Source organism: Acomys russatus, chromosome 5 (assembly GCF_903995435.1).
Source record: "Acomys russatus chromosome 5, mAcoRus1.1, whole genome shotgun sequence".
NCBI lineage: Eukaryota > Metazoa > Chordata > Mammalia > Rodentia > Muridae > Acomys > Acomys russatus.
In genome coordinates, this window is record NC_067141.1 from 22,978,506 (window position 1) to 23,005,313 (window position 26,808).

At 46.3% G+C, this 26,808-nt stretch overlaps 2 protein-coding genes across 2 annotated transcripts; both read right to left on the reverse strand.

Moving 5' to 3' along the window:
• Nucleotides 1–2,484: 2,484 nt before the first annotated feature.
• Ins (insulin) lies at nt 2,485–3,344 on the reverse strand. Its single transcript, XM_051147031.1, has 2 exons — nt 3,158–3,344; nt 2,485–2,630 (listed from the first exon to the last, which is right to left on the reverse strand). Exons 1-2 carry the CDS (start codon nt 3,342–3,344, stop codon nt 2,485–2,487), a joined length of 333 nt encoding a protein of 110 aa, XP_051002988.1.
• A 10,229-nt stretch (nt 3,345–13,573) lies between these two features.
• LOC127188819 (zinc finger MYND domain-containing protein 19-like) lies at nt 13,574–14,485 on the reverse strand. Its single transcript, XM_051145118.1, has one exon. It carries the CDS (start codon nt 14,483–14,485, stop codon nt 13,574–13,576), a length of 912 nt encoding a protein of 303 aa, XP_051001075.1.
• Nucleotides 14,486–26,808: the final 12,323 nt, after the last annotated feature.

Sequence of the window (26,808 nt, forward strand, 5' to 3'; positions counted from 1 at the left end):
GATGGTAGGCAGAAGTGACGAGGGGCCCCAGCAGGGTTGGGGTTTGTTAGGGAGCAGCGCCCCATAAGACACAGCCCAAGCTCCAACACCACAGTGACAGACATAGCTGGATAAACATGATTTATCTCTGCAGGCCCCATGAACAAGGGCAGGAAGGAGCACCTGTGCTGCAGGGCTGTCTTGTACACAGAAGGACCCCAGCAAGGCCAGCTGGGGTTCCTTGTGCAGGTCTACGACTGATTTTCACGGAGGTGACCTGTAACCTTAAAGAAGCATCTGAAGTCCTCAGCTAGGATGCCTGCGGTTAGCACTTGGGGTGGTGCTGATGGAAGACTGACTCAACCTGTACTCCTTGGGCACTAGCTCACTTGGGGTGACTGCTTCTTGTCCCACTCCCACATGGATTGAGAGATATTCTGGCTCTTCTCCTCCAGGCCAGTAGAGGAGACTGAGTGAAAAAAGTGAGGAAGGAGAGCCCCTAAACTAGAGTTGCACGAGGCCTCAGGAAGGCAGTGGGGCATGGGCCTCTCATTCTGGGAAGGTTAAGGGGTCCTGGAGCAACCTGCCCCTCCTTTGAGGCCTGGGTCAAAGGCTCTGATCTTTTGATATCCTGATATCTGAACCGTACTTCTGAGCTCCCAGAACCCACAGCATGAGTCCACTGCAGGTCCTGAAAAGCTTAACTTGCTCGCAAGGCCCAAGGACACAAATATTCTTGATCCCTTTGCCCCCAACTCATACGTCTTCTGGAGAGTTTATGGCACTTGAATGGTGGGGTGTCCCATCTGCCCACCCACCCAGGGCCCAGGCAGCCACAGCCAGTGGCTTTCTGGAGGCTCAGCAGATCCCCAACCAGCCCACTTGTAGTCCCCGCTTCTGTTCTTGTTCTGTGGAGGCTCACATAACTTCCCTCCAGCAGGGCACCCCACCTGAGGCCATGACACCTGATTGCTGGAGTGTTCCCACAGAAGGATCCCAGCCTCCTCCCTCTCTCCTCTTTTTGGCTCAGTGTCCGTCCGTCCGTCCATCCATCCATCCATCCATCCATCCATCCATCCATCCATCCATCCTCCGGCTAAGTTCTAGCCTCCTTTTTCAGAGGCAGGGCTTGCTAGGGGCCTGTGACATTTCTCTAAGTGGGAGTGTGGTATTGTCACAGAAAGGAGGTAACTGGGAAAGGGTCCTCTGGGCTGCTGTAGGAGGCTTCCTAGACACCAAGTACCAGCAGGAAGGATTGTATCTAGCTCAGAGGCCTGTCGTACTGGCCCTGGGTGAAGCTTTTTTCAGGAAGACACAGATTGGTTTGGCTTGGGTGGCAGGCAGATCAGAGTCAGCTCTTGGGATGACTAGGAACACCTTCTAGGTCCCTAAGCTCTCATCTGACGGACAGATGGTACCCAATCTGTGCTCAGTGGGGGAAAAGAGATGCACTCTATGTTAAGATTCCCTAAAGATCTAGCTGTTATGTGGCCTTTCCTTAGGACTGATAATATCTCTGGGGAATTGCCAAACAGTTGGGTTCAAGGAATCTAGTGAGAGACCCTACCTATCTGGAAGGAGAGGTAGGAAGTGAGAGGATACCCCAGCCCTAGACCTGGCATCATCTGGCTCTCTCCTGACCCACATTGCCTGACCACCCTGAGAAGTGGGGTTCTTAGGCTCGTGCCCAGTGCCTATAGGAATCTTTCAGTATCTCTTTCCACATATGTGGGATGCCTGTCCTGTCCAGAGCACTAAGGGTAACTTGGAGAACCTAAGGGGTTGGTGTTGTCCTCTGCCCTCCCAGAGCTGGGACAAGCACTGTGAGAATGGCCCTCCAGCTCAAGTTCCCAAGCCCAGTTTCTATCCCTTCAAAGACTCCTTCTAAAATAGCCTTGGAAATCGAACTCAGGAAGGCTAGGTGGGAGCCTTTGTTGGAATATTCCGGTTCTCTTTCTTACAAAAGTTCTCCAGGGCCTTTGAGGGCCCAAGGCTATGGAGCAATGAAGCATTAGCTTCTAGCTGCCATCACTCATGCCTTCCAAGGACCCCTGGCTCTTCTCTATCCATACAGAAGCGGCAGGAGTTGGGGAGGAGGGCCACAATCCTCTAAGACAACTTGGGGTGGGGGTTATGGGCTATCTAAAGGTGTTGGCTACCTTGGGGAAGGACCTGTCTATGTTCCAGGTTTGGTCTAGCAGGCACCTGGGTTACCAAGAGAGCCAGGAGGAAGCTGGGGGTGCAAAGAGCACCAAAGGGAGTCTTGGGCAGATTCTTTAGGAACCGTCATGGTCAGGCAGGTGGACTAAGCTGTGGCCACCCCAGCCAGCCCCGCTCACATCCTACACACACACACACACACACACACACACACACACACACACACACAGAGAGAGAGAGAGAGAGAGAGAGAGAGAGAGAGAGAGAGAGAGAGAGAGAGAGGAAGTGCTCCTTCAAAGATTTTATTCATTGCACAGGGTGGGGGTGTGGGGGTGTGGGTGGTGCCTAGTTGCAGTAGTTCTCCAGCTGGTAGAGGGAACAGATGCTGGTGCAGCACTGATCCACAATGCCGCGCTTCTGCCGGGCCACCTCCAGGGCCAAGGCCTGAAGGTCACCTGCTCCAGGGCCCCCGCCCAGCTCCAGTTGTCCCACTGCCAGGCAGGCAGTGTCAGAGCAAGCCAGAGTATCAGCAGCATAGGAGCAAAGACACATAGGACAATCCAGTCAGGAATAGCTGAGCCACGCCCTGCCTATCCCAGGCTTTCTCTCACCTTATCCCCTGCTAAGTCAACAATAGTTAGCAGGGGCTGCATGTATGTGGGACAAGTCACTGAGTACGGGGTTCCAGAGCCTACACATCCTGCCACCCCATCCTTCAGTCGATGCAGTGCTTTAGTGGGGGCGGCAAAGGGGGGAGGTCACAGATAGGTGCCTGTTCTGGGGCCTATCCACATACACATCCCAAGTTCCCACCACCTAGGAGCCTTAAGGCAGGATTATCATTGATTCCTGGCAGCTGCCATGTTTACATACGTCCAGCTACCCATGGAAATACACACACCCCTTTCCCGGCTACCCAGAGACCCTCCACACCCAGGACACAATCTATGAGATCCTGAGGGTGAAAAGAAAAGCGGGGTAATTAGCACATGGGACAGAGTTCAGGAGCAGAGCTCACCTTGTGGGTCCTCCAAACCGCGGCGGGACTTGGGTGTGTAGAAGAAACCACGTTCCCCACACACCAGGTAGAGAGCTTCTACCAGGTGGGAACCACAAAGGTGCTGGTTGACAAAAGCCTGGGCAGGGTTGGGCTCCCAGAGGATGAGCAGGGCCAACAGGGGCAGAAAGCGCATCCACACGGCCATGATGGAAAGATAACCTGGAAGATAGGCAAGGTTGAGCCCAGCAAAAGGTCCGTGGAAGACAGAGGCTCGCTCAAGTCCCTGGAGTCTTGGCTAGGGAGCCAAGCCCAGCAAGGAGAGTACATACCTGCTTGCTGATGGCCTCTGATTGTAGCTGGTCAAGTAGGGCTGGGGGTTACTGGGTCCCCACTAGCTTTATAGTCCGAAGCACCTCCTCTTTGCCCCCTGGACTTTGCTGTTTGGCCCATTAATGGCTCCAGGGGGGTAGGTCGGCAGATGGTCAGAGGGGCTGAAACTGCAGTTTCCAAACACTTCCCTGGTGCTGGGTCTGCAGAAAGTTCTTCTTGGACGTCAACACCTCTACTTAGCCTTTGGGTAATTAGAGTCTTAACAAGGTGCTGGGTGGCCTGATGAGCCAGTTCTCAGCAGGGGGCATTGTCCCAGAGAGAGTGGGGCCTTCTTTGGCGTTGTCCGAGCAATTTCCACATCATTCCCCAGGGAGCTGGAGTTGTTAGGGACCTAGTATCTCTGTCCCTTGGACTGTTGCACAGTTTCCATTGGAATCCAGGTCCTTAGCTCAGCTGAGATCTCAGCTCACCTACAGAGGTAGAAAGAAAACAGAAGTGAAGAAGCAAGACATTGCTGACTCCGTCTCTTTTATCTCTCCTTCCACAAACCTGTAACCCACTCAGGGGTCAGCTGACTTGAAGTCCTGTGGCACGTCCTCCTGAAGTACACCTGAAGGCCAGCAATTCCCCACAAGAGGTACATACTTCAGAGCTAAGAGCTAAGGCAGCTGTGCCTCCATCTCCTAGTGCAGGCTCTACTCCAGCCACGGAACCCTTCTTAGCCTCCATTTGGAGTGGCCGGAGGTGGGGGGTTCCTTGACCCCTTCTGTTCCTGGTTTGGTACTTTCCTGTTTCCCACCAACCAGCAAAAACTCTTAGTGGAGCTGCATGAGCTACACTCTACCTGATGCAGGACTTTACAGCCACTAGACTCGAGCTGGGGGCACCTTGCTCCCTGCTCCCTGCCCCCCAGAAAGTGCCACAGCTATTCATACTCTGGGTACCTGGGACACTACAGTGGACCCACCGTAGCTGAAGATATGTGAGCTCCTCAAAAGGAGTGCAGGGGAAGAGCCGGGACAGGATCTGGGTGGGAAGACCAGGGATGTGGGAAGGGGTGTCCTCAGGATCATAGAGAGGCCAGAGGGCCTTGCTGAGAGTCTCACTGGGCTTTCAACCTCCCTAGAGTTTTTTCTTTTGAGAAAAGAGTCCTACAGTGTAACTAGGCTGGCCTCAAACTCACAGCCTTCTTGCCTCAGCCTCCCAAGTTCTGAAATCCAGCCCTGCACTGCCACTTCTGGGTCCCCTAGGGAACTTAAAAAGACTTAGGGTCTTCTTTACACTTCTTTTCTGTGATGTTGAAGTCCTTTATGGGGTCTCTGTGACACACAGGGACAACCTTGAGCATCCCCACAGCACCTTAAGCCCTCTACAGGACCACTGTGGGGGCTCAAGCCTCTCCAGAGCTCTATGGGGAAATCACACATAGCTTGGGTTGCAGAGGAGCTCATGGACACACCCACAATGCAATGGGCTTACCCCACCCCACAGTTGCAGCAGGGCTTACAGCCTATTTCAGGGTCTCTCTGTGGTTTAAGGCCTTCCTCGGGGCTCCACATGGCTCAGCAGCCCCACCCCCCTGCTCTCCTGTGTAGGCTTTAGTGTGACTGTAGGCCTTCCCCAAGTTCTCAGAAGAACAAATGTTTTCCCTAGAGTCTCTGTGATGTTTTAGAGTACCCTTAAAGACAAGGGCACCCAGAGACAGCTCCAGTTCCTCAATGAGGTTAAGACCTTCTCTGGGCATTTTTGGAGCTCAGAGCCTTTCCTCGGAGTCTCAAGAAGCATCATGGTTCTGCCGTATCACTACTATTTCAAATTCTTACAGCCTTCCCCAGGGTACTAAAGAGACTCAGGTTTTTCTCCAGATGTTAATGAAGCCTGGCCTGCTTGGGAACTCAGTGGGGCTCACACTGCCTCCTTGGCTCTCATCCAAAGTCATGGCATTCCCAAGGGTCCCAAGGGAGCTTAGGGCTTTCTGTAAGGCCTCAGTGGGTCTCTCTGAGTTCCTAAGATCTTAAAAAGACTGAACTCTTCCCCCACTCCTGCACTAGTTCTTTTCATATCTCTGTGAACGAATCTCCCCAAAGAAGCAACTTCAGGAAGGAGAGGTTTGTTTCAGCTCATGGTCCATCGTAGAAAGGCAGTCACGGTGGTTGGAGTTAGTCAGTCTGTGGCAGCGGGAGCATGCAGAGGCACTGTCCAGGAAGCAGGGCTGGCCTGTAACCCTAATTCTCACTCTTATGGCCCTTTATGTTTCAGCGAGCCCCATGTGTAAGGTTTCACAATTTCTGAGAAACAGCACCACCTGCTGGGGATTTAGTGTTCAAACACATGAGGCTGTTGGTAAGCCTCACACTTAAGCCATTATGCCAGGGGCTCAGTGGATCCCAAGACCTCCCCTCATGGTTGCTGTGGGGTCCACAGTTTCTCCTAAGGTCTCAAAGGAACAGAGAATCCTCCAGGGATCTCAGTGAGCTGCAGTGCTTCCAGAAGTGTCTCAGCACAGTTCCCTGTCTTCTCTAGGTTTTTGGAGGAGCTTACTCTCTGCCCCAGGGTCACAGATTCTTAATGAAGCCCACACTTTCTCCAGGTACTCAGCAAGGTTCACGGCTCTCTCCAAACTCTCACTAGCATATTTTGATTCACAAACTTTCCCAGGGCCCTAAAGGAGCTAAAACCTTGGGACCTTAGTGGGGTTAAGGACTTCCCTAGGGTCTCAGGAAAGGCCAGTCTTCCTTAGGATCATATGGGCTCTCCTCCAGATCTCAGTAGGGATTTGCTGAGACTTCTGAAGTCTGAGGCCCTTCCACACCATCCTAGAGGTGCTCCCATGCCCTATCAGGGCCACAGAAGCCTCACAACCTTTTCCAAAGCCACAGTGGAGCATGAGAATTTTCTAGGGCCTCAGCAGTATTCCAACACCACACAAGCGTCACCAGGGGAGAAGGCTTTCTCTAAAGTGTCTTTGGGCTTCAAGCCTTCACCAGCATCTCATCAGACTTCACCGCCTGAGGTCCCCATGGCTTCAGGAAAGCTCACAGATTTGCCTGAAGTCTCAGATCTTCTTTTATATCTATATTTTAATTAATTAATCAGTTTGTTTGTTTACTTCTAAATGCAAAAGTCAAATGACAATCCATAGGGCACAAGTCCTTCTTTCCACAAAATGAGTCTTAGGGTCATGAGGCTTAGTAACAGACACTGCTACAATCTGAACCATCTTGTTAAGCCCAGATGTCTCACTTAGGCCTAAAACCTACAGATGGTCTTACCAGAGGGCCTACAATCTTTCCAGTGACTGAATAGGAGCCTAAGGACTTCTTGACACCCTTAAAAAAAAAAACCTAGGGCCTTTCACAGAGACTCGTCAGACCCAGGCCTAAGATTTTCCCCAGGAACTTACTGAAGCCAATGGCTTTTTCTTAGAGCCTCACTGTGCTCTAAGGGGGTTCACTATGCCTCGGGGTTTCACTATGGCCAAAGGTTATCACCAAAGGCTAAACAGAGCCCAATATCTTAGCAGGGTCTCATGAAGTTCAAAGGTTCCCTAGAGTCTCTGTGGCAGAAGTGCTATCCTTATAGAGACCCAGAACTTATCCAAACGAACACTGAGAACTAAGGTCTTCACCAGGTATCATTGCACCTAAGGCCTTTCCCATATTCTCACTGGGCCTGAGGTGTTCTCAGGTTCTGACTGGGACCTAAAGTCTCTCCTGGTATTTACTGGGGTAGCAGGCTTTACTCAGTTTCTCACTGGGGGCTTAAAGCCTTTATTGGGCTCTCACTGGGGCCTAAGGTTTTCCAATGTTTTCATTAGGGCTTTTCACAGGCTCTCTCTGGTCTGAAGCCCTATCCAGATGATCTCACTGACTCTTTTTTTGGGGGGGGGGAGATAAAACTGCATCTTCTTTATTTAATTTCAGAACAAAATAAAACAAACAAAACCCACAATACTCAACCTTGCTATTCTGTGGGAGGGGATTTTCCTGCCTTAAGGTAAAGGACAGGATAGAAGAGATTCTTCTTGACATGAGCAGAGAGTCAGGTGGGCCAAGGCTGCTAGGGGAACTATTCAGAGGGCATGGGCTTCCTGGGGGGGGTGTCTTTAGTCTACTTCTTCCATGCGAGGACCTCACTGACTCTTAATGTCTTCCCAGGTTCTCACTGGGTCTTATTAAGGCTTTCCCCAGGAGCTCACTGGGTCCTAATGCTTTCATTAGTTTATTACAGGTTATCACTGGGCCTTGAGGCCTTAAGGACTGGCTGGGGCCTGAGATCTTCCTCGGATTCTCATTGTGATCATAGATCTTCAGTGGGGTGTGAGGCTGTCTCCATGATCTAAACTGGCCTTATACTTTCCCTAGGATCTCATTGGAACCTAAGGTCTTATTTGTGGTCTGATTTGATGTTAAGAGCTTCCGAGGGTCTCACTGGACTCAAGATCTTTCTATAGTCTCTTAGGGACCTAAGATATTCATTAGGCTCTTTCTGGAACATAAGGCCATTTCCAGGCTCTCCTATCTCCAGAGTCTCTCTAGGGCCCAAGGACTTTACCAGGGTCTCACTGAGATAAAAGGTTTTCCTTAGGGCCTTTCTGTGGGTTAAGGTCTTCCCAGTGGTTCTCTGGGACCCACCCAGGCCTTCCTTAGGGTCTAACAGGGTCCTCCAACTCTCAAAAGGGGGCTGAGAATTTCTCCAGGATTTCACAGAGTTTTAAAGCCTTGCTCATGCTCTCACTGGCACCTAAGGCATTACCCAGGGTCTCACTGAGCCTTAAAAAGTTTCCCTAGTTCTTATAGGGTCTTTAAAGTCTTTAACTGGTTTGCACTGTGTGGTGGTTTGAATAAGAATTGCCCCCTTAGGCTCATATTTGAATGCATAGTCACCATGGAGTGGCATTATTTGAAAGGATTAAGGGGGTGTGGCCTTGTTAGTCTAGTTGTGGAGGTGTGTAGTATTGGAGGATGTGTCACTGAGGGTGGGCTTTGAGATTTTCAAAAGCCCAAGCCAGGCTCTCTCTTCCTTCTGTCCATAGGTCCTAACATAGAACTCTTAACTATCATGTCCACTCATGCACCACCATGCTCCCCACAGTGAGGAAAATGGGATAGATCTCTGAAACTGTAAGGAACCCAGTTAAATGTTTTGTTTTACAAGAGTTGGCATGGTCAAGATGTCTCTTCACAGCAACAGTAAACTGACTAACACATACTGGGTCTGAAGACATTCCCCGTATTCCCACTATGGCATAAAATCTTCTCCAGGTTCTCACAGGTATTTACCCCTTTCCCAACGCTTCGCTTAGGCCTTAGGCCTTCCCCAGGTATTCTCTGGAGCCTAAAACCTTCTACAGGTTCTCACTGGGCCTCAAGGCCTTCCCAGGTTATAACTAGGGTCTAAGGCTTTGCCCATGTCTTTGCCTAGGTTCTCACTGGAGCCTAAGGTATTGCTTAGGATCTCAGTGGGATGACACACCCTTCCCATGGTCTTGGTCTCAAAGCTTCTGCAGGTTACCAATGGGACCTGAGACCTTCCCAGATTGTCATTGTTGTATAGGGCCTTCTGCAGGCTATCACTAGGGCCAAAGGCCTTCCAAGATCAACATTTTGCCCAAGCCTTTCTCCATGTTCTCAATGGATCTTAAAGCCTTGCCCAGGCTCACACAGGAGCCTAAGGTATTATCTACTATTATTTGTGTGGGGTCTAAATTTTTCTCAAGTTCTTACAGATTTTATAAGGCCTTCAAACATGTTTTCACTAGGTCTGAACACCTCTCTCCCACTCTCACTGTGGCCCAACACTTTTTGCAGGTTCTCACAGGGGTGTGAGGCCTTTTCCAGATTCTTACTGGGATCTAAGGTTTTCTCCAAAGTCTCATTGATTCCCTAGGCTTCCCCCAGCTTCTCATTGTAATCTAAAGCCTTGGTCAAAGTCTCATTGAGGAATAACGCTTTCTCCACATTCTCACTGGGGTCTAAAACCTCCTGCAGGTTCTCACTGGGGCCTAAGGACTTCCAAAGTTCCAAAGGTTTAAGGCCTTCCTCATTTTCTGAACATGGCTTAAAGCCTTGCTCAGATTCTAATTGGAGTCTAAGGTATTACCCAGGGTCTCAATGGGTCCAAAATGTTTCCAAGTTCTCACAGGACATATAAGGCCCTGCAAGGTTTTACTGGGCCTGAAGACCTTCCACATGTTCTCTCTGTGGTCTAAAACCTTCTACAGATTGTTCCTGGGACTTACGGCCTTCTCTAGATTCTCAGTGGACCTAAGGCTTTCTCCAAAGTATCATTGAGGCCTTAAACCTCCATTGTTAATGGATACTAAAACCTATAGGTTCTCACTGGGGCTTAAGGTCTTTTTCAGGTTCTTACTGGAGCCTAAAACCTACTACAGGCTCTCACTAGGGTCTAAGACCTTCCCCAGGTCTTCACTGGGTCTTAAGATGTTGCCAAGGTTCTCATTGGGCCTTAAACCATTCTTCAGGATCTCAATGGAGCTAAGAGCTTCTCCAGATTCTTGCCAGTGTTTATAGCGTTCTGCAGATTATCATTGGCACCTAAGGCCTTCCAAGATTCTTACTGGGTCTTAAGGATTTGCCCACATTCTCACTGGAGCCTAAGGTATCACTATAGGTCTCACTGGTGCCTTAAAAACGTTTCCAACCTCTCACAGGTTCTATAAGTCCTTTGAAAGTTTTCTCTGGGTCTGAATTCCTTCAAGTTTTTGTGGTGGAGTAAAACTTTCTACACATTCTCACTGGTACTTAAGGTTTTCTCCAGGTTTGTACTGTGGCCTAAAACATCCTACAGATTCTCGAAAGAGCTTAAGACATCCTTCAGTGTCTCAGTGGGGCCCACTGTCTTTCCCATGTTGTCAGTGAGTTTTAAAGTTTTACAGGTTCTCACTTGGGCTAAGGCCTTTCTCAGGTGTCACTGGGGCTTGAGGTTTTTTCAGATTCTTACTTGTGTCTGAGGCAGGTTCTATGAGGGCCTAAGACCTTGCCAGGTGGTTATTGGGGTTAAGTTCTTCCCCATGTTCTGAATGGGTCCCAGTGCTTAGTCTGGGCTCTCAATGGAGCCTAAGGTAGTACCCAGGTTCTCACAGGGGTCTAAATTTTTCCTACATTCTCATAGGTTCTATAAGACCTTTGACACATTTTCACTGGCTCTGAAGGCCTTCCTTACGTTCTCACTGTAACCAAAAATCTACAGGTTCTCACTGGGTCTTAGGGCTGTCTCCAGGTTCTCACTAGGATCTAAGGCCTTCTACAAACTCTTACCAAGGCCTTAGGCCTTCCACAGGTTGTCTCTGGAGCTTAAAACAACCTACAGGTTCTCACTGTGGCATAAGATCTTCCCAAGTTGTAACTGTGTTCTCATGTTCTCATTATGTCTTAAAGCCTTACCCAGGTTTTTTTGGTGCCTGAGGCATTACGCAGAGTCTCAGTATAGGATACAAATTTCCCCATGTTATTGCAGGGTTTAGAAGGACTTCGGCAGGTTTTCCCTACATTGGAAGAATTTCCCATTTTCTCATTGTGGACTAAAATGTTCTACAGGTTCTCACTGGTGCTTAAGGCATGGGATTGTAAAGGATTGAATAGGTTCTCACCAGAGACAAAGGCATTACTAAGTGCCCCATGTTCTTTCAAGATTTATAAGCCTTCAACAGGCTCTCAGCGGGTCTGCAAGCCTTCCTTGTGGTTCTTACTATGGCCCAAAGCTTTCTACAGGGTTTCACTATAATTGAAGGCATCCCTTGGAGTCTCAAGGGAGCCTAACTCTTTTTCATGTTCTCACTGGGTCTGAGATCTTTCCCTAGGTTCTCACTGGGGTCTAAGGCCTTCTCCAGGTTATTTTTGTCACTATGGTATGGGGTCATCTTGTTTCTCATTGGTGTCTAAGGCCTCTTGTAAGTTCTCACTGAGACCCAGGGCCTTCCCAGGTTGTCACATAGGTCTAAGGCTTTTCCAGTTTTCTCACTGGAGATAAAGACATTACCACCTGTCTCATGAGGGCTAAAAGTTTTTTTCTAGGTCTCACAGGGTGTTTAAAGTGTTTCACATGTTATCACTGGGTCTGAAGACCTTCTCCATCTTCTGACTGTGGTATAAAATCTTCTACAGGTTTTCACTGGATCTAAGGCCTTCTCCAAAAACTCACTGAGGCTTCATTTCTTCTCCGGATATTTACTGGTGCTTAGAACCTTCCAGAGGTTCTTTCTGAGGCCTAAGGCCTTATTAGTATTTAACTGCTATATAAGGCCTTCTCCACGCTCTCACTGGGTTGAAAAACATTACCCAGGTTCTCATTGGATAGTAAGGCATTCCTCGGGGTCTCAATGGGACCCAAGGTCTTTCACATGTTCTCACTGAAGCCTAAACTATTCTACAAGTTCTCAGTGGGGCTCAAGGCCTTTCTAGATTGTCACTGGGGCCTAAGGCCTTCCCAAATTCTCACCAATGTCTAAGGCCTTACTACAAGTTCTCATTAGAGCCTAAGGCCTTTCCATGTTGTCACTGTGGTCTAATCATTTCCCTGTGTTATTCCTGGGTCTAAAAGTCTCCCCCTGGTTCTCACTGGAGCTTAAGGCATTACTCAGGGTTCCACTTGTGTCTAAAAACTTCCCCAAGTTTTCACAGATTTTATAAGGCCTTCGGTAGGATTTTTCTGATTCTAAAGGCCTTCCCCATAGTTTTTTCAATGTGGCCTTAAACTTTCTGAAGTTTCTGACTCTGGATTAACATCTTTTTCAGATTTGCACTGCAATCTAAGACCTGCTCCAAAGAATCATTGAGGTCTTAGGCCTTCCTCACATTCTCGTGGGAGTCTACAACCTTTGTGAGATTCTCACAGGAGTAGAAGGTCTCCTACATGGTCTCAGTTTGATGTTTGGCTCCCCAAAATCTCATTGAGCCCTCAAGTCTTTCCAGGTTCTCTCTTGGGACCTAAAATTTTCTACAGGTTCTCATTGGGGCTAAAGTCTTCTCGGGTTGTTCCTGGGTGCTAAAGCCTTCCCCATGGTCTCACTGGATCTTAAAGGTTTTCCATATTATCACTGGAACTTAAGGCAGAACTCAGGATCTCAGTCAGGTCTAAGGTTTTACAAGGTTCTCACAGAAGCCAAAATCCTTCAACAGAGTTTCATAGGGCTTAAAGCTGTCTTGAGGTTTTCACTGAGATCTAAGACTTTTCCCACAATCTCATTTCACGCTAAGGCATCCTTACTGGAGCCCAAAACCTTCTCCAGGGCCTCACTGGCTTCTGTGAACTTCTCATGCTGTCACTGGTTTCTAAAGCCTTTCCCGTGTTCTCGTTGGTTCTTAAAACCTCCCCAGGTTCTCACTGGAGCCTAACATATTACTCTGGATCTCACTGGGGCCTAAAGACTTTTCCAAGTTCTCAAAGGGTCTATAAGGCCTTCCAAAGTGTCTCATTATGTCTGAGGACTTTCCCCATATTCTCACTGTGGCCTAAAAATGTCTACAGGTTATTACTGGGGCTTAACTCACTCAGGATCTCAATGGTGCCTAAAGTCTTTCCCATGTTATCACTGGGCTATAAAGCATCCCCAGGTTCTTACTCAGAATTAAGGCCTTCCCAAGGTGTCACTGGGGCCTTAGGACTTCCATGTTTTCCTTGGGTATTAAAGCCTTGACCCTGATCTCACTGTAGCCAAAGGCCTTATGCAGGGTTCACTGTTGTGTAAAATCTTTGCTAAGTTCACACAAGGTGTATTTGCCTTGGACAGATTTTTCTCTTCACCTGAGGGCCTTCCCCATAGTCTCACTGAGTCTTAAGGTACTGCCCAGACTCTCACAGAGACATAAAACAATTTCTAAGTCCACAGTGAGTCTATAAGGTTTTTTGTGGTTTTTTTTTTTTTAATGATTCTACCCCTTTATTCTGCTTGTTTAGACATGACTCTGTGCAAGCCTCTCGGTGGGACCCCCATTGCCCAGAAGAGAGGCTCAACTACATGACAGTTTCTAGCTGAGTGGTGACTGTTTACCATTTGAGAAATACAACAAATGATTCTATTTGAGTTGCTAACCCTTCCCCTTGCCTACCCCCAAAAAAACTGTACATGAATTTACAAACATATTAACATATAAATAATGAGAAAGGTCCTAGGGAGCCTCCCTGTTGTCTCTGCTGAAGGTGAACACTGGAGGGGCACAGGTTGCTTGTTGCTGTGAGGTCTATGGCGGCTGCTCTGGATCCATTGCTGGCTTCTTTGGCACCTCCAGGTTCAACTGCCAGTCTGTCTTCCTTTGTGCTCAGGACGAGCTGGAAGCTTTGAACCTGCAACAGTGGCAGCTCTTCAGCCCGTCGTCGCTCTGGCTCAAGCTCATGCTGGAAGGGACGCTTCCTCTCCCGACAGTGCTTCTTGTGGGCAGGCCAGTCCTTCTGCTGGCACTGAGAGCCACAGTATCGGGCCACCTGGCAACGCCCACAGATGTTGAACTCTCGAAGCTGCTTCTCAATCACCGTACAAGGAGGGTAGTGACACTCATAGCAGGTACAGGAATTCTCTTCCTTTTCCACCACCTCCCCGTTGGCATTATAGTATCGGGTCACATTCAGGACAGGGAAGTGTTCCTCTATAGGGTCCGTGGGAAGCTGCTGGATTGCAAGCCAATATAAGCTTTGCTCTCTTTGTTTGCTGGAGGTCTCCTCAGCTTTGGGTAGCCAGCCCCATGGTACCAGCTGCAGGCTGTCCAGGCCATTGTCCACAGTCACAGCATTGAGATGCACCACCTGAAACCTGGGAGCCACACACCCCCTGTGTCGTTCCCACAGCAGCTCATGCAGAAGCCTGTCTGAGCCCCTTCCTCGGTTTTTGTCGAAGGCATATGCAAATATCTTAGCACCATTTTCATCAGCATCTACTTCCATTTGAGCCTCAAAGGAGTAGCCCTCCACCAGTGGTATGTCCTGCTCATCTATCAGCATGTATTTGGTCTTCCCGGCCACCCGGCCGAGGCTCATGATGCCCAATTTAAAGTCGGTCATGGGAGCCCGACCCGGGCACTCAGTGTCAGGCTGGGGCCGGGGGGCGGGGGGAGGGCTGGGGGAGGGCCGGGCGGGCCGTGGGCGGACAAGGCTGGGCCAGGCTCGGGCCACCACCGCCACCCCGCACCCACCGGACCTGCCACCGAGTCAGTCTATAGGTTTTTTGATATGCTTTCATTGGGTCTGGAGACCTTCCCCATGTCCTCACTGTGGCTTAAGCTTTCTGGAGGTTCTCACTGGGCTAAAGGTCTTCTCCAGGTTCTCATGGGATCTACGGACATCTCCAAAGTCTCACTGAGGTCTTAGATCTGTCCCATATTCTCACTGGAGACTAAAACACTCTATAGGTTCTTAGTGGGGCTTAAGACCTTCCAAGATTGTCACTGGGGACTAAGACCTTCCCAAACTCTCACTGGTGTCTAAGGCCTTCCGCGTGTTTTAACTCTTACAGCCTTGCCCAGGTTCTTACTGGAGCCTAAAGCATTAGCGAGGGTTTAACTTGGGCCCAAGTTCTCACAGATTCTATAAGCCCTTCAAAAGGTTTTGTCTGGGTGTGTCTGAAGGCCTTCCCTATGTTTTCAAAATGGCCTTGAACTTTCTACAACTTCTCACAGGGGCATAAGGCCTTCTCTAGGTTCTCAGGGCAGTTTAAGGCCTTATCCAAAGAACCACTGAGTCCTTGGGCCTTTATCACAGTCTCACTTAAGTCTGAAACTTTCTACAGATTCTCTCACTGGAGCTTAAAGCCTTCTCCAGTTACTCACTGTGATCTAAGGCCTTCCCCAAGACCTTCCTCGAGGCCTAAGGTCTTCTTCCTAGGTTCTCACTGGGGCACACAGTATTACCATATTCTCACAAGAGGGAAAAAAAAACCCCTTCATTAAGTTCTCAATGTGGCTTAAAGCTTTCTGCAGGTTAGCACTGAAACCTAAGGCTTTCTCTATGTCCTCACTGGGCCTAAAGGCCTCTGTAGGTTCTCACTTGGTTCTAAGGACTTTCTAGGTTCTCACTGGGCTTTACGGCCTTTCCCATGTTCTCAGTTTGTCTAAAGCCTTCCCAGTGGCTGTCTGTCTGTCCCAGTCTGTCTAAAGATTTCCAGTGGTGCCTAAGGCATTACCTAGGGTATCATTTGGCCCTAAAAATTTCCCCACATGGTCTATAAGGCCTTCCAAAGGGCATCACTGGGTCTGAAGACTTTCCTCAGGTTCTCACTGTGGCCTACAACTTTCTACAGCATCTCCCTGGAGCTAAAGGCCTTCTCCAAAGTCCCATTGAGGCCTTAAGCCTTCCCCGGGTTCTCACCATTTCCTAAACTCTTCTTCATGATCCCACTGGAGCTTTAAGCATTAAGTGTTGCAGGTTATTTGATCCCATCATGAATCAGCTGACAGGGATTAAGTAGAAAGGCAGACTCTGAGAGAAGAGTATTTAAGACAGAATGGAAAAGAAGGAACGTTTTGGGTTTTAGCTTCTGGCTTTTTCTCCTGGGCTGTCCGCTGAGCTAGCAAGCTTTAGATTTTTAGCTTTTGGTTTTTTACTTTTTCCTTGGGGACGTGAGCTGAGTAGGAAGACCAACTGGGTGCTTTCTCTACCTCTCTGAGCTAGCAGGTTTTCACTCCATCATCTGGCTCCTGAGTATTCGTTGGAAAAATCAAACAGTTGAGGTTTCGTTTTGGAAAACAGCATTTTGGTGTTCTAACAAGTGGCATGATCCCACAGACAGAGAGCTCACTCCAGCTGCAGACAAACTGAGAAGCCATCAGATTTGGTAAGTCATCAGGGATGTACTCAAGGACAGAGTTAAAGATGGAAAGTACAGTAATAGAAGGCTTTAGAACCCTGTTTAGTGCTACTCCAGATAGCTTGAAAAAAAGAAGATAAAAAATGAAAAGCAAAAAACCTTAGCTTATCCACAAAGCTAGTTCAGGACAGCCAAGGCTACACAGAGAAACTCTGTCTCAGAAGACCAAAAAAGGAAGGAAAAAAAAAGCCTTAGCTTAAATTGTCCCAATAGTAATTACGATTATTATCATCTTGGTATTTTATACTTTATTCTTAATAGCCATAATGGCTCTCTGTACTTGCTCAAAGAAAAGGTGTATTGATAAGATACAAGCCTTAGAAGGAAAATTAGAAAGACTTAAAAATAAAAATGAGAAATGACATCTTTTTTTTTTTTTTTTTTTTTTTCGAGATAGGATTTCTCTGTGTAGCCTTGGCTATCCTGGACTCACTTTGTAGACCAGGCTGGCCTCGAACTCACAGCGATTCGCCTGCCTCTGCCTCCCGAGTGCTGGGATTAAAGGCGTGCGCCACCACGCCCGGCTCAATAAAAATGAGAAAAATACTCAGACACAGATGGAGGAATTTAGACAAGCCTTAGAAAGACCTATAAATGAGAATAAAGAACATTCTCAGACACAGAGCATTTTCGACAAGAGGCTACCTTGCCCCCTCATAATGAAACTGAAAGAGGGAAGCCCAAAGTTGTTAGAAAACCAACCTTAGTTTATCCAGTTACTATACAAGACATACCAGGAGATGATAGGCACCCCCAAGGTTATAATGAAACTGAATGGGGTCCTATAGACCTATTAGATTTGAGGAAATTTAAGGAAGCAATCTTCTCCTATGGTGTGTATTCATCCTATGTGAAGCAGATTCTAAATTCATGGGCAGCTCATAATAGGATTATTCCCTGAGACTGGAAAGATTTGGCAACAGCAATGTTAGAATCTGGCCCTCAGTTACAATGGCAATCATGGTGGAAAGAGGAAGCAAAGGTCATACAACAACTAAATCAGGCCAGAGGTACTGATATTTCCAGGATCAGTTACTAGGTGAAGGTCAATATGCTGATTTACAAAGGCAGTTTGAATTTGATGATCATATCTTGGCACTTTGTCATCTAGTAGCTTTAAATGCTTGGCATAAGGTTGAAGAATCAAGAAAGAGGTCTGAGTAATTTACTAAAATTATTCAGGGCCCAACAGAAGCCTTCCTTGAGTTTTTGCAAAGATTGACTTCAGCTGTAAATAGAATAGTATCAGATTCAGAAGTCAGAAAAAAACTGGTTGAACCTTTGTCTTTTGAAAATGCTAATTCAGAATACAAAAGAGTGATTAGACCTATTAAGGCAAGATCAGCACTAATAAAGGAATGGATTAAAGATATGGCCGGTGTTGGATCTCATGTTTATGATGCTAATTTGATAGAAGTAATTTCTAAAAGTCATAGGAAAAATCAAAATGGCTGATGTTTTAATTGTGGTAAACAAGGCCATTTGAATAAGGATTATAGGCAAGGCATTTCTAGTAACAATGTGTTTTCTAGTGATAATCCAGAAAGAATGCCCCAAACTTCTGGAGTATGCAGAAGATATGGCAAAGCCAGCATTGTATTAATGAATACAGATCAACTAGGAATAGGCAAGTTAATCCTTTGCTGTTGGGAAAGCCCAAGGAGGCCTCCAGCAGGCCCTGGCATCAAATTCTATTCAGTTGTTCCCTATCAGCATAGGAGAAACTTATGTATTGAACAATTAAAAGATTTAATGCTTGTTGTTAAAAACAACACTGCTCTAGATGTTAAAAAAAAAAAAAAAAAAGCTTCAATAAATAAAACAAAAATTCAAGAAAGACCACAAAGCAAATATTTTGGCAAGCTGCTATAAATGATCAAAGACTTAAGCTAAAAATAAAAATAAATGGCAGTGGAATTGAAGATTTAGTAGACACAGAAATGGATGTAACAATAATTTTACCAAAATCTTAGCATCCATATTGGCCTCTTCAGGAAGTAAATATCCAACTTCTAGGGATATCTCAGGTAAAACAAGGTGCAAGTCCTTGCTCAGGTTCTTACTTGGGCCTAAACCTTTTACAGGTAGTCACTGGTGCCTACGAACTTCTCATGTGGTCACTGGCGTCTAAAGCCCTTCTTGTGTTCCTAATGGTCTTACAGTCCCATCCAGGTTCTCTCTGGAACCTAAAGTATTATCTAGGATTTCACTGGTGCCTAAAATTGTTCCAAAGTTCTCACATGTTCTATAAGGCCTTTGACAGTTCCACTGGGTCTGATCACCTTCCCCGTGTTTTCATTGCTGCCTAAAATCTTCCATAGGTCTTTAATGGGGCCTAAGGACTTTCTAGGTTGTAATAATGATCTAAGGCCTTACCACATCTTATTGCCTTGTCCAAGTTCCCACTGGAGCCTAAGGCATTTCCCAGGACACCACTGAGCCTTAAAAAAAAAAAAATCTCCCAAGTTCTCATAGGTTCTTTAATGCCTTCAACAGGTTTTCACTGTGTCTAAAGGCTTTTCCCATGTTCTCACTGGTGCCTAAAACATTATACAAGTTTTCACTGGGGCTTACGGCCTTCTTCAGGTCCTCTGTGGGATTTAAGGCCTTCTTCAAACTTTCATTGAAGCCATAGCCTTTCCAACATTATCTGGAACATTAAGCATTCTACACATTCTGACTGAGGCTTAAAGGCATCCTCGGGTCCATGCTGTACCCCAAAGCTTTCCCTAAATTCTCAACACAGCCTAAATCTTTTCTCACTTGGACCTAAAATTTTTCTACAGTTTCTCAGTATGGTCCAAGGCCTTTTCAGGCTGTCAGTAGGGTCTAAGACTATACCTTTGTTCTCAATGGGTCTTAAAGTCTTGTCCAGGTTCTCACTGTAGGTTAAGGTCTCACTGAGACCTAAAATTCTCCCTCAAGGTTCTATAAGGTTCTATAAGGCCTTACATACTTTTTCACTGCTTTTGAAGGCCTTTCCAATGTTCTCATTGTAGCCTAAAACTTTCTCTGTAGAAGGTTGCTCAGTGGGACTTAAAGCTTTCTCCACGTCTCACAGGGATCTATGGCCTTCTCCAGTGATTCATTGATCCCTAAGACCTTTGATGTATTATCTCTGGGGTTAAAACCTTCTACAGGTTCTCACTGGGGCCTAAGGACTTCCCTAGTTGCTCATGACTGTCTAAGGCCTTCTCCATGTTCTCACTGGAACTGAATGAATTATCTTGAGTCTCACTGGAGCACAAAACCTTATGAAAGTTTTCACTGGAGGGTAAATTCTTCTCCAGTTCTTCACTATAAAATAAGGCCTTCCCTGAGTTCTCATTGAGATCTGAGGTCTTCCCTGGATTCTCACTGAGTTGTAAAACCTACAGATTCTCAGTGAGGTTTATGGCATTACTTAGGGTCTAAATGTGGCCTAAGGTCTTTCTCATGTTCTCACTGAGTCTTAACTCTTCTCACTGTGACATAAGGCCTTTGTGAGGTTATCACTGGGTACTAAAGCCTTCACAGGTTGTCGCTGGGGCCTAAAGACTTCCCAGATTCTCAAATTTGTTGAAGTCCTTTTACAGGTTCTTAGTGAAGCCTAAGGCTTTCCTAGGTTGTCACCTGTGTATAAGGCCTTCACCATGTTTTCCCTGTGGCTTAAAGCCTTCTTCATATTTTCATTGTGATTTAAGGCCTCCCAGTGTGTCCTCAAAGCCTTACTCATTCCCCATGTTCTCACTAGAGCCTAAAATACTTCACAGGTGCTCAATGGCCCTACAGGCCTTTTCCAGAGTCTGACTGAGATCTAAGCAATTCTGAAAGTCTTATGCCTTGTCTAGGTTCTCACTAGAGCCTAAACTTTTCTACAGATTTTCTCAAGGGCCTAAAGCCTCCCCAAAGTTCTTACTGGGGACTGAGGTACTTCCCCATATATCACTGGGGTTTAAGGCCTTCTCATGTTTTCACTGGGGCCTAAGGCCTTCCCAGATTCTCATGGGTACATATGCCTTCCTCAGGTCCTCACTGAAGCCTGAGAAATTACCCTGGCTCTCAAGATACCTAAAAAATTTCATGTGTTTACAGGTTATATTAGGCCTTCTTACACTATGTCTAAAGACCATTCCCACATTCCCACAGTGGTCCCAAGTATCCTACATGTTGTCACTGGAATTTAAGGCCTTCTGCATGTTATAACTGTAATCTAAGGCCTTTCCCAAATTCTCCTTGTGGACTAAGGCATTCTACAGGGTCTCACTGGGACCTAAGGCCTTTCAAAGGTAATTACTAGGGCCTAAGGTCTTCTCAGATTGCTTTTGAGGACCAAGAACTTCCCAGATTCTCACAGGGACCTAAAACCTTCTACAGTACCCACTGGGGCCTATGTAATTCCAAGATTGTCACTGGGGCCGGAGACATTTCCCCATATTTTTACTGGTGTTAAAAACCCTTGCCTGATTCTCACTGGAACCTAAGACATTACCCAGGGTTACAGGGTGACTAAAAATTTCCTAAGGCCATTCAGGTTCTATCAGACATATAAAGAGTTTTCTATGGGTCTGAAGGTCTTCCTCATGTTCTCACTCTGGCCTTGAACTTTCACAACATTATCATGGGGGATTAAGGCCTTCTCAGTGTTCTCAATAGGACCTAAGCACTTCTCCATAGTGCCATTGAGGCCTTAGGTATTTCTCATGTTCTCATTAGGGCCTAAAACCCTATACATGTACTCACTGGGACCTAAGGGCTTGCCACATTGAAACTTTGGACTAAGAACTTATTTACGTTCTCAGTGGGTCCTAAGGCCTTGCTGAGGTTCTCAGCGAAGCCTAAGGCATTATCCAAGGATTTGCTGGGGAATAGAAACTTTTCCAACTTTTCACAGGGTCTATAAGGCCTGTGGCCATTTCCCATTGGGTCTGAAGGCTTTCTGTGTGTTCTCACTGTTGCCTAAACATTCTACTGGTACTCACTCAGTATAAAGGCTTTGTCCAGGTTCTCACTCTATTCTAAGATCTTCTCCAAAGTCCCATAAACCCTTAGGATTTCACTGGAGCATAAAAACTTCTATTGGTTTTCACATAAGATTAAAGCCTTCCCCAGTTTCTAACTGAGACTTAATAGTTTCCCCCAAAGACATTGAGGCATAGGCCTTCCCAGGTTCTCACTGAGGTCGAAGGCCTTTCCCAAGTTATCATTGGGGCATAATGTCTTCCAATGTTGTCATTAGAACCTATGACCTTCACAGATACTTATTTGTGTCTAAGGCCTTTACCAGGTACTCAGTAGGGCCAAAGATCTTCCAAGTTTGTTGCTGGGTCTTTAAGCCTTGGCCAGGCTCTCACTGTAGCTGCAGGCATGACCCAAGATTCACTGTGGCCCCAGAAGATGCCCAAGTCCCCTCAGTTTCTGTAAAGCCATCACCAGCCTATCACTGTATCTGAAGGGTTTCTCCTTGTTTTCAATGTGACCTAAAGCATCCTTTAGATTCCAATGTGGCTGAAGGTCTTCTCCAGGCTCTCCACTGGAAAGTAAGTCCTCCTGCAGCATCTTCTCAGGTTTTCCTTCTTCCCAAGTTACTTACTGGAGCCCAGAATCTTCAACAGAGTCTCACTTGAACTTGAGCTTTTCTCCAGGTTCTACTGTGACCCATGCCTTTACCAAGGTCTCAGTGAAGCCTAAGGCTTTCCACTGGCTCTCACTGGGGCCCAAGAGCTTCCCCATGCTATAACTTGTGTCAAAGCCTTTCCTGGCTGTCACTGCAAACAAAGAGCTTCTCAGATTCTCACCGTTGTCTAAAGCCTTCCTGGGCTTCTCACTAGAACCTACGGTCTGCAAAAGAGTCTAAGGCATTGCTAACATTGTGTTTCTGTCTTAAAACTTTGCCCAAGTTTTTACTTGAGCCTAAGGCCTTCCCCAGTTTCTTCCTGGGCCTTAATCCTTGACAAGTTCTGTGACTGAAGGCCTTCTCTGTGTTCTCACTTGGATCTAAGGCCCACGCCTGTCTTATTGGGGGATTTAGGCCTACCAGAGATTCTCCCCCAATAGCCTAAAACTTTCTAACAGCCCACCCTAGAGCTTAAGGCCTTCCTCAGAATCTCAATGGGGCCTCAGGTGTCCCATATGTTCCCACTGGGTCTTAAAGCTTGCCCAGGATGTTACTAGGGCCTCAGGCCTTTCCCAGGTTATCATCTGTTCCTAGGGCCTTCACTCTGATCTTAGGTCTTCCCAGATTCTTACTGGTATGGAAAGCCTTCCTAAGAATCTCACTGGGGCCAATGGCCCTCCACAGCTAAGGCTTTCTCTATGTTCTCACTGGGTCATCCATTCTCACTGGAGCCTAAGGCATTACACATGGTCTCACTGAATCCTGAAATTTTTTCCTGAGTTCTCACAAGTTCCATAAGGCCTTCCATAGGTTTTGACTACCTCCAAAGGCCATCCCTATATTCACATTGTGGTCTAAAATGTTCTGCAGGGTCTCATTGGGACTTAAGGCCTTCTACAGGTTCTCAGTACAATCAAAGGCCTTGAGGTCCCATCAAGGCCTTAGGGCTTCCTAAGTTTCTCCCAAGAGTTCAAATATTTCTACATGTTGCCACTCTGGTTTATGAATTTCTCTAGGTTTACACTGCTAAGGCCTTTGACAATGGTGCATTGAGACCTACAGTATGCCACAGGTTTTTACTGGGACTTAAAGCCTTCCCAGGTTGTCACTCGGTCTTAAAATCTTGCCAAGGTTCTTCCTGGATCCAAATACAAGGGTTTAACTTGAGTCTAAAATGTTTCCTATGCTCTCTCAGGGTCTAAAGGGCTTTCACCAGGTTTTCAATGGGTCTGAAGAATTTTGCCTGCTCTCAGTGTGCCCTACAATATTCTATAGGTTCTCAATGGTGTTAAATGCCTTCTTTAAATGTTCACTGAGGCCCTTTTGCATTTCTCAGGTTCATGCTTGAACTTAAAATATTCTGGAGATAGTCTTTGGGGCTCCAGCCCTTTTCTAGTTTCTAACTGTGACCTAAGGCCTTCCGAAAACATTCATTGAGGACTGAGGCTTTCTTGAGGTTGTCACAAGTGTCTGAGGAATTTCACAGATTATCACTGGAGCCTAGGCCTTCCCAGACTCTCACTGGTGTCTATGAGTTTCCACAGGTCTTAACTGGAGCCTAAGTCCTTGCTCGATGGTCAATGGGGTGAGAGGCCTTCCCCATATTCTCAGTGGGTTTTAAAATGTTGAACAAATTTTCACTTGAGCCAAGTTCTTTTTCAGGTTCTCAAAAAGTTCTAAAGTTTTCCACATGTTCTCACTGGTCTTAATACCCTGCCCAGTTCTCACTGGGTCATACAGCATTACACAGGGTTTCACTGGGGTTAAAAAGTTTCACATGACATCAACCCCATCAGAGACTTGAGAAGGAATAAAATTAATTATCTGAGCAGACAGGAAGTGCAGGTAAGTAGCTTCCACAATGAGAAAATGACAGGGACACTTTGATGCCTGAACTGTCACTCAAATCTCTCTAACATTGCAGCAGCATCTTCAGCCTTCTGGCCCAATATATTTGTGAGGCAGACATATTTGTGAGGCAGGACCTATTGAGGACTTATTTACCTTGTCTTGGCAGAGTTTGGCCATTGACTCTGCCTGGATCCAAGCTTGCTCATTTTTAGGCAGAATTCTATCTGTGGCAGAAACGAGGACATTTTGCCCAGTGGCTGATTTGCTACATTTGAAACCATCTCCGTAAGGACTCTCATTGATGCTCATAATCTTCTTTGAGGTAGGATGGGTGTTGCCAGGAGTTTACCTGTCTTGTTGTTAAAGAATCTTTAAACTAAGACCAGGTAGTTTAGTTTTACAATTAAGTTTTGTTGTTTTGGGCTTAAGATGCTTTTAGGTCTAGATAGATGTTTTAAATTGATAAACATGGGATATGATAGATATTTACATTCAGAATTTTAGATACACCAAGATAGGAAAGATGTTCTCTTCAAGGCTGCCAAATACAAATAGCCAAAACACTATGAATGTAACATTTATATAACAATTGTTTCATGGTTCTTCTTGCTGTAGGTAGTTTATTGTATATATGTGTAACAATATAAATATATATGCCAAAAAGAAAAAAACTAAAATAAAAAATAAATTAATCTTATAAACAAATGTCACACGTTTCAGTTGCCTTTGACAATTTTTACCGAATCTGCAGGCCTTCCTTATATTCCCACTGTGACCTATTACATTCTCCAAATTCCCCCTGGGGCATAAGGCCTTCTCTGTTGACATCAGAGGCCTTTTCCAGGGTCTTCTTAGGACCTCACGCCTTTCCCAAACCATTACTGGTCCTTAGGATATCCCAGATCATTACTGGTTCTTTCTCTCTCTTTTTTTTTTTTTCTCCCTTTTTTTCCTTTTCCTTTCTTTTCCCTTTTCTTTCTTCCTTTCTTTCATTCTATGTTTTGGTGCATATTCTCACGGAGGCCTAAGACCTTCTAAGTTTATGGCCAGGTCTCCACACTTTGCCTGGTTTCTCACTGTAGCCCAAAGTATGACACAAAGATTCATTGTGGCCTAAATATATCCATAAATCCTCATAGGTCCTATAAATGAAGCTATCACTAGATTTACACTGAATGTGATGGATTTCTTATTGTTTTCACTGTGGCCTAAACCTTTCTGCAGATTCTCATCAGGACCATATGTTTTCTCGAAGTTCTCCATGGGATCAAAGTCCTTTTGAACAACCTTCTTCAGATTTCTGTCTTGCTCAGCTAAATACTGAAACAAGAAACACATTCTCACTGGAATTGAAGGTTTTCTCCTGGTTCTCACTGCTACCTATGCCCTTCTTCAAAGTCTCAGTGAAGCCTAATGCTTTCTGCAGGTTCTTACTGGGCCACAAGGTCTTACCCATCTTATCATTTGAGCCTAGGACCTTCCCAGATTGTTGCCACAGGTGTCTAAAGCCTTCCTAGGGTTCTCATGAGGTCTAAAGCTTTGAAAGACTCAAGGTTTTGAAAGACTCAAAGGCATTGCCCATATTGTTTCTGGGTCTTAAAATTTTACCCAAGTTCTCAGTGAAATCTAAGACCTTCCCCTGAGTTTTTCATGGGGCTTAATCCTCAACAGCTTCTCCCTGTGACTAACAGCCTTCTGTGCTTTCTCACTTGGACCTAAGATTTTGGTAAGTCATATCAAGGACTTAGGCCTACCAGAGATTCTCACAGTGGTCTGAAACTGTCTAACCTTCTCTTTGGACCTTCAGGCCTTCCTCAGGATCTCATTGGGGCCTCAGGTATTCCACTTGCTGTCATTGGGCCTTAAAGTTTGCCCTCAATGTCACTCGGGCCCAAGGCCTTTCTTAGGTCATCATCTGTTCCTAAGGCCTTCCAAGGTTTTCACTCTGTTCTGAGGTCTTCCCTGATTCATACTGGTATGGAAGGCCTTCCTCAGGATCTCACAGGGGCAAAAGCCTTCTCGGGTAGTAACTCATGTCTAAGGCCTCAGGGCTCCCATTGAGTCATCAAATCTTACAGCATCTGAAAGCATGACCCAGGGTCTCACGGGGTCTAAAATATTTCCCAATTTTCTACATGTTCTTGAAGGCATTTGACATGTCTTCACAAGTTCAGGCGACCGTCCACATAGCCAAAAACTTTCTGCAGGTACTCACTGGAGGTTAAGGACTACTTCAAGTTTTCACTGAGATCATAGGCTTCCTCTGATGTTTTCATAGACATGAAGTCTTTTCCAGGTCCTCACTGGAGCAGAAAATATTCCAACAAAAACAGTTCTTCACGGAAGGTAAGGCCTTCTCCAAGTTCCCCCTCAGGTCAAATTTCTTTGCCAACACCCCATTAAGACTTTAGACATTCCTTGGTCCTCACTGGAGCAGACAACTTCTCAGTGGGACTTGAGGCCTTCTTTAGGCACTCACTGCAAGCTAAGACCTTCCCCCGAGTCTCATTGAAGACTGAAACTTTTCCCAGATTCCCACTGTGCCTTAGGCTGTACTAGAACGTTAATGTTGTTTATAGGCTGCTGCAGGTACTCTCTGGGGCCAAAGAGCTTCATAGTTCTTTGCTTGGTCTTAACACTCTGCCCAGGTTCACATTGTAGCTGACAGCACGACAAAAAATTATACTGTTGCCCAAGAAGACACCCATGTCCACTCAGTTTCTGTAAAGCCATCACCAGTCCATCATTGTATCTGAAGGATTTCTCCTTGTTCTCACTGTGGCCTAAAACTTTCTTTAGATTCCAATGTGGCCAAAGGCCTTCTCCAGGCTGGCTGCTGGGATCTAAGTCCTCCTGCAATGACTCCCTGGGATTTTCTCCTCACCCAGGTACTTACTTGAGCCTAGACCTTCAATAGATTCTCAATGGGACTTGAGCTTTACCCAAGGTTCTAGTGTGACGTACAGCATCCCCAATGTCTCAGTGAAGCCTAAGTGTCTGCAGAGCTGTCACTGCAGCAAAGAGCTTCCAGATTCATTGGTGTCTAAAGCCTTCCTGGACTTCTCCCTGGAGCCT

Excerpts from the sequence above, each read along its gene's own strand:
- Ins (XM_051147031.1), bottom strand. The coding sequence starts at position 3,344 with ATGGCCGTGTGGATGCGCTTTCTGCCCCTGTTGGCCCTGCTCATCCTC. Across the intron at positions 2,631-3,157 it reads CGGTTTGGAGGACCCACAAG|TGGGACAACTGGAGCTGGGC; the intron begins GTGAGCTCTGCT and ends CCTGCCTGGCAG.
- LOC127188819 (XM_051145118.1), bottom strand. The coding sequence starts at position 14,485 with ATGACCGACTTTAAATTGGGCATCATGAGCCTCGGCCGGGTGGCCGGG.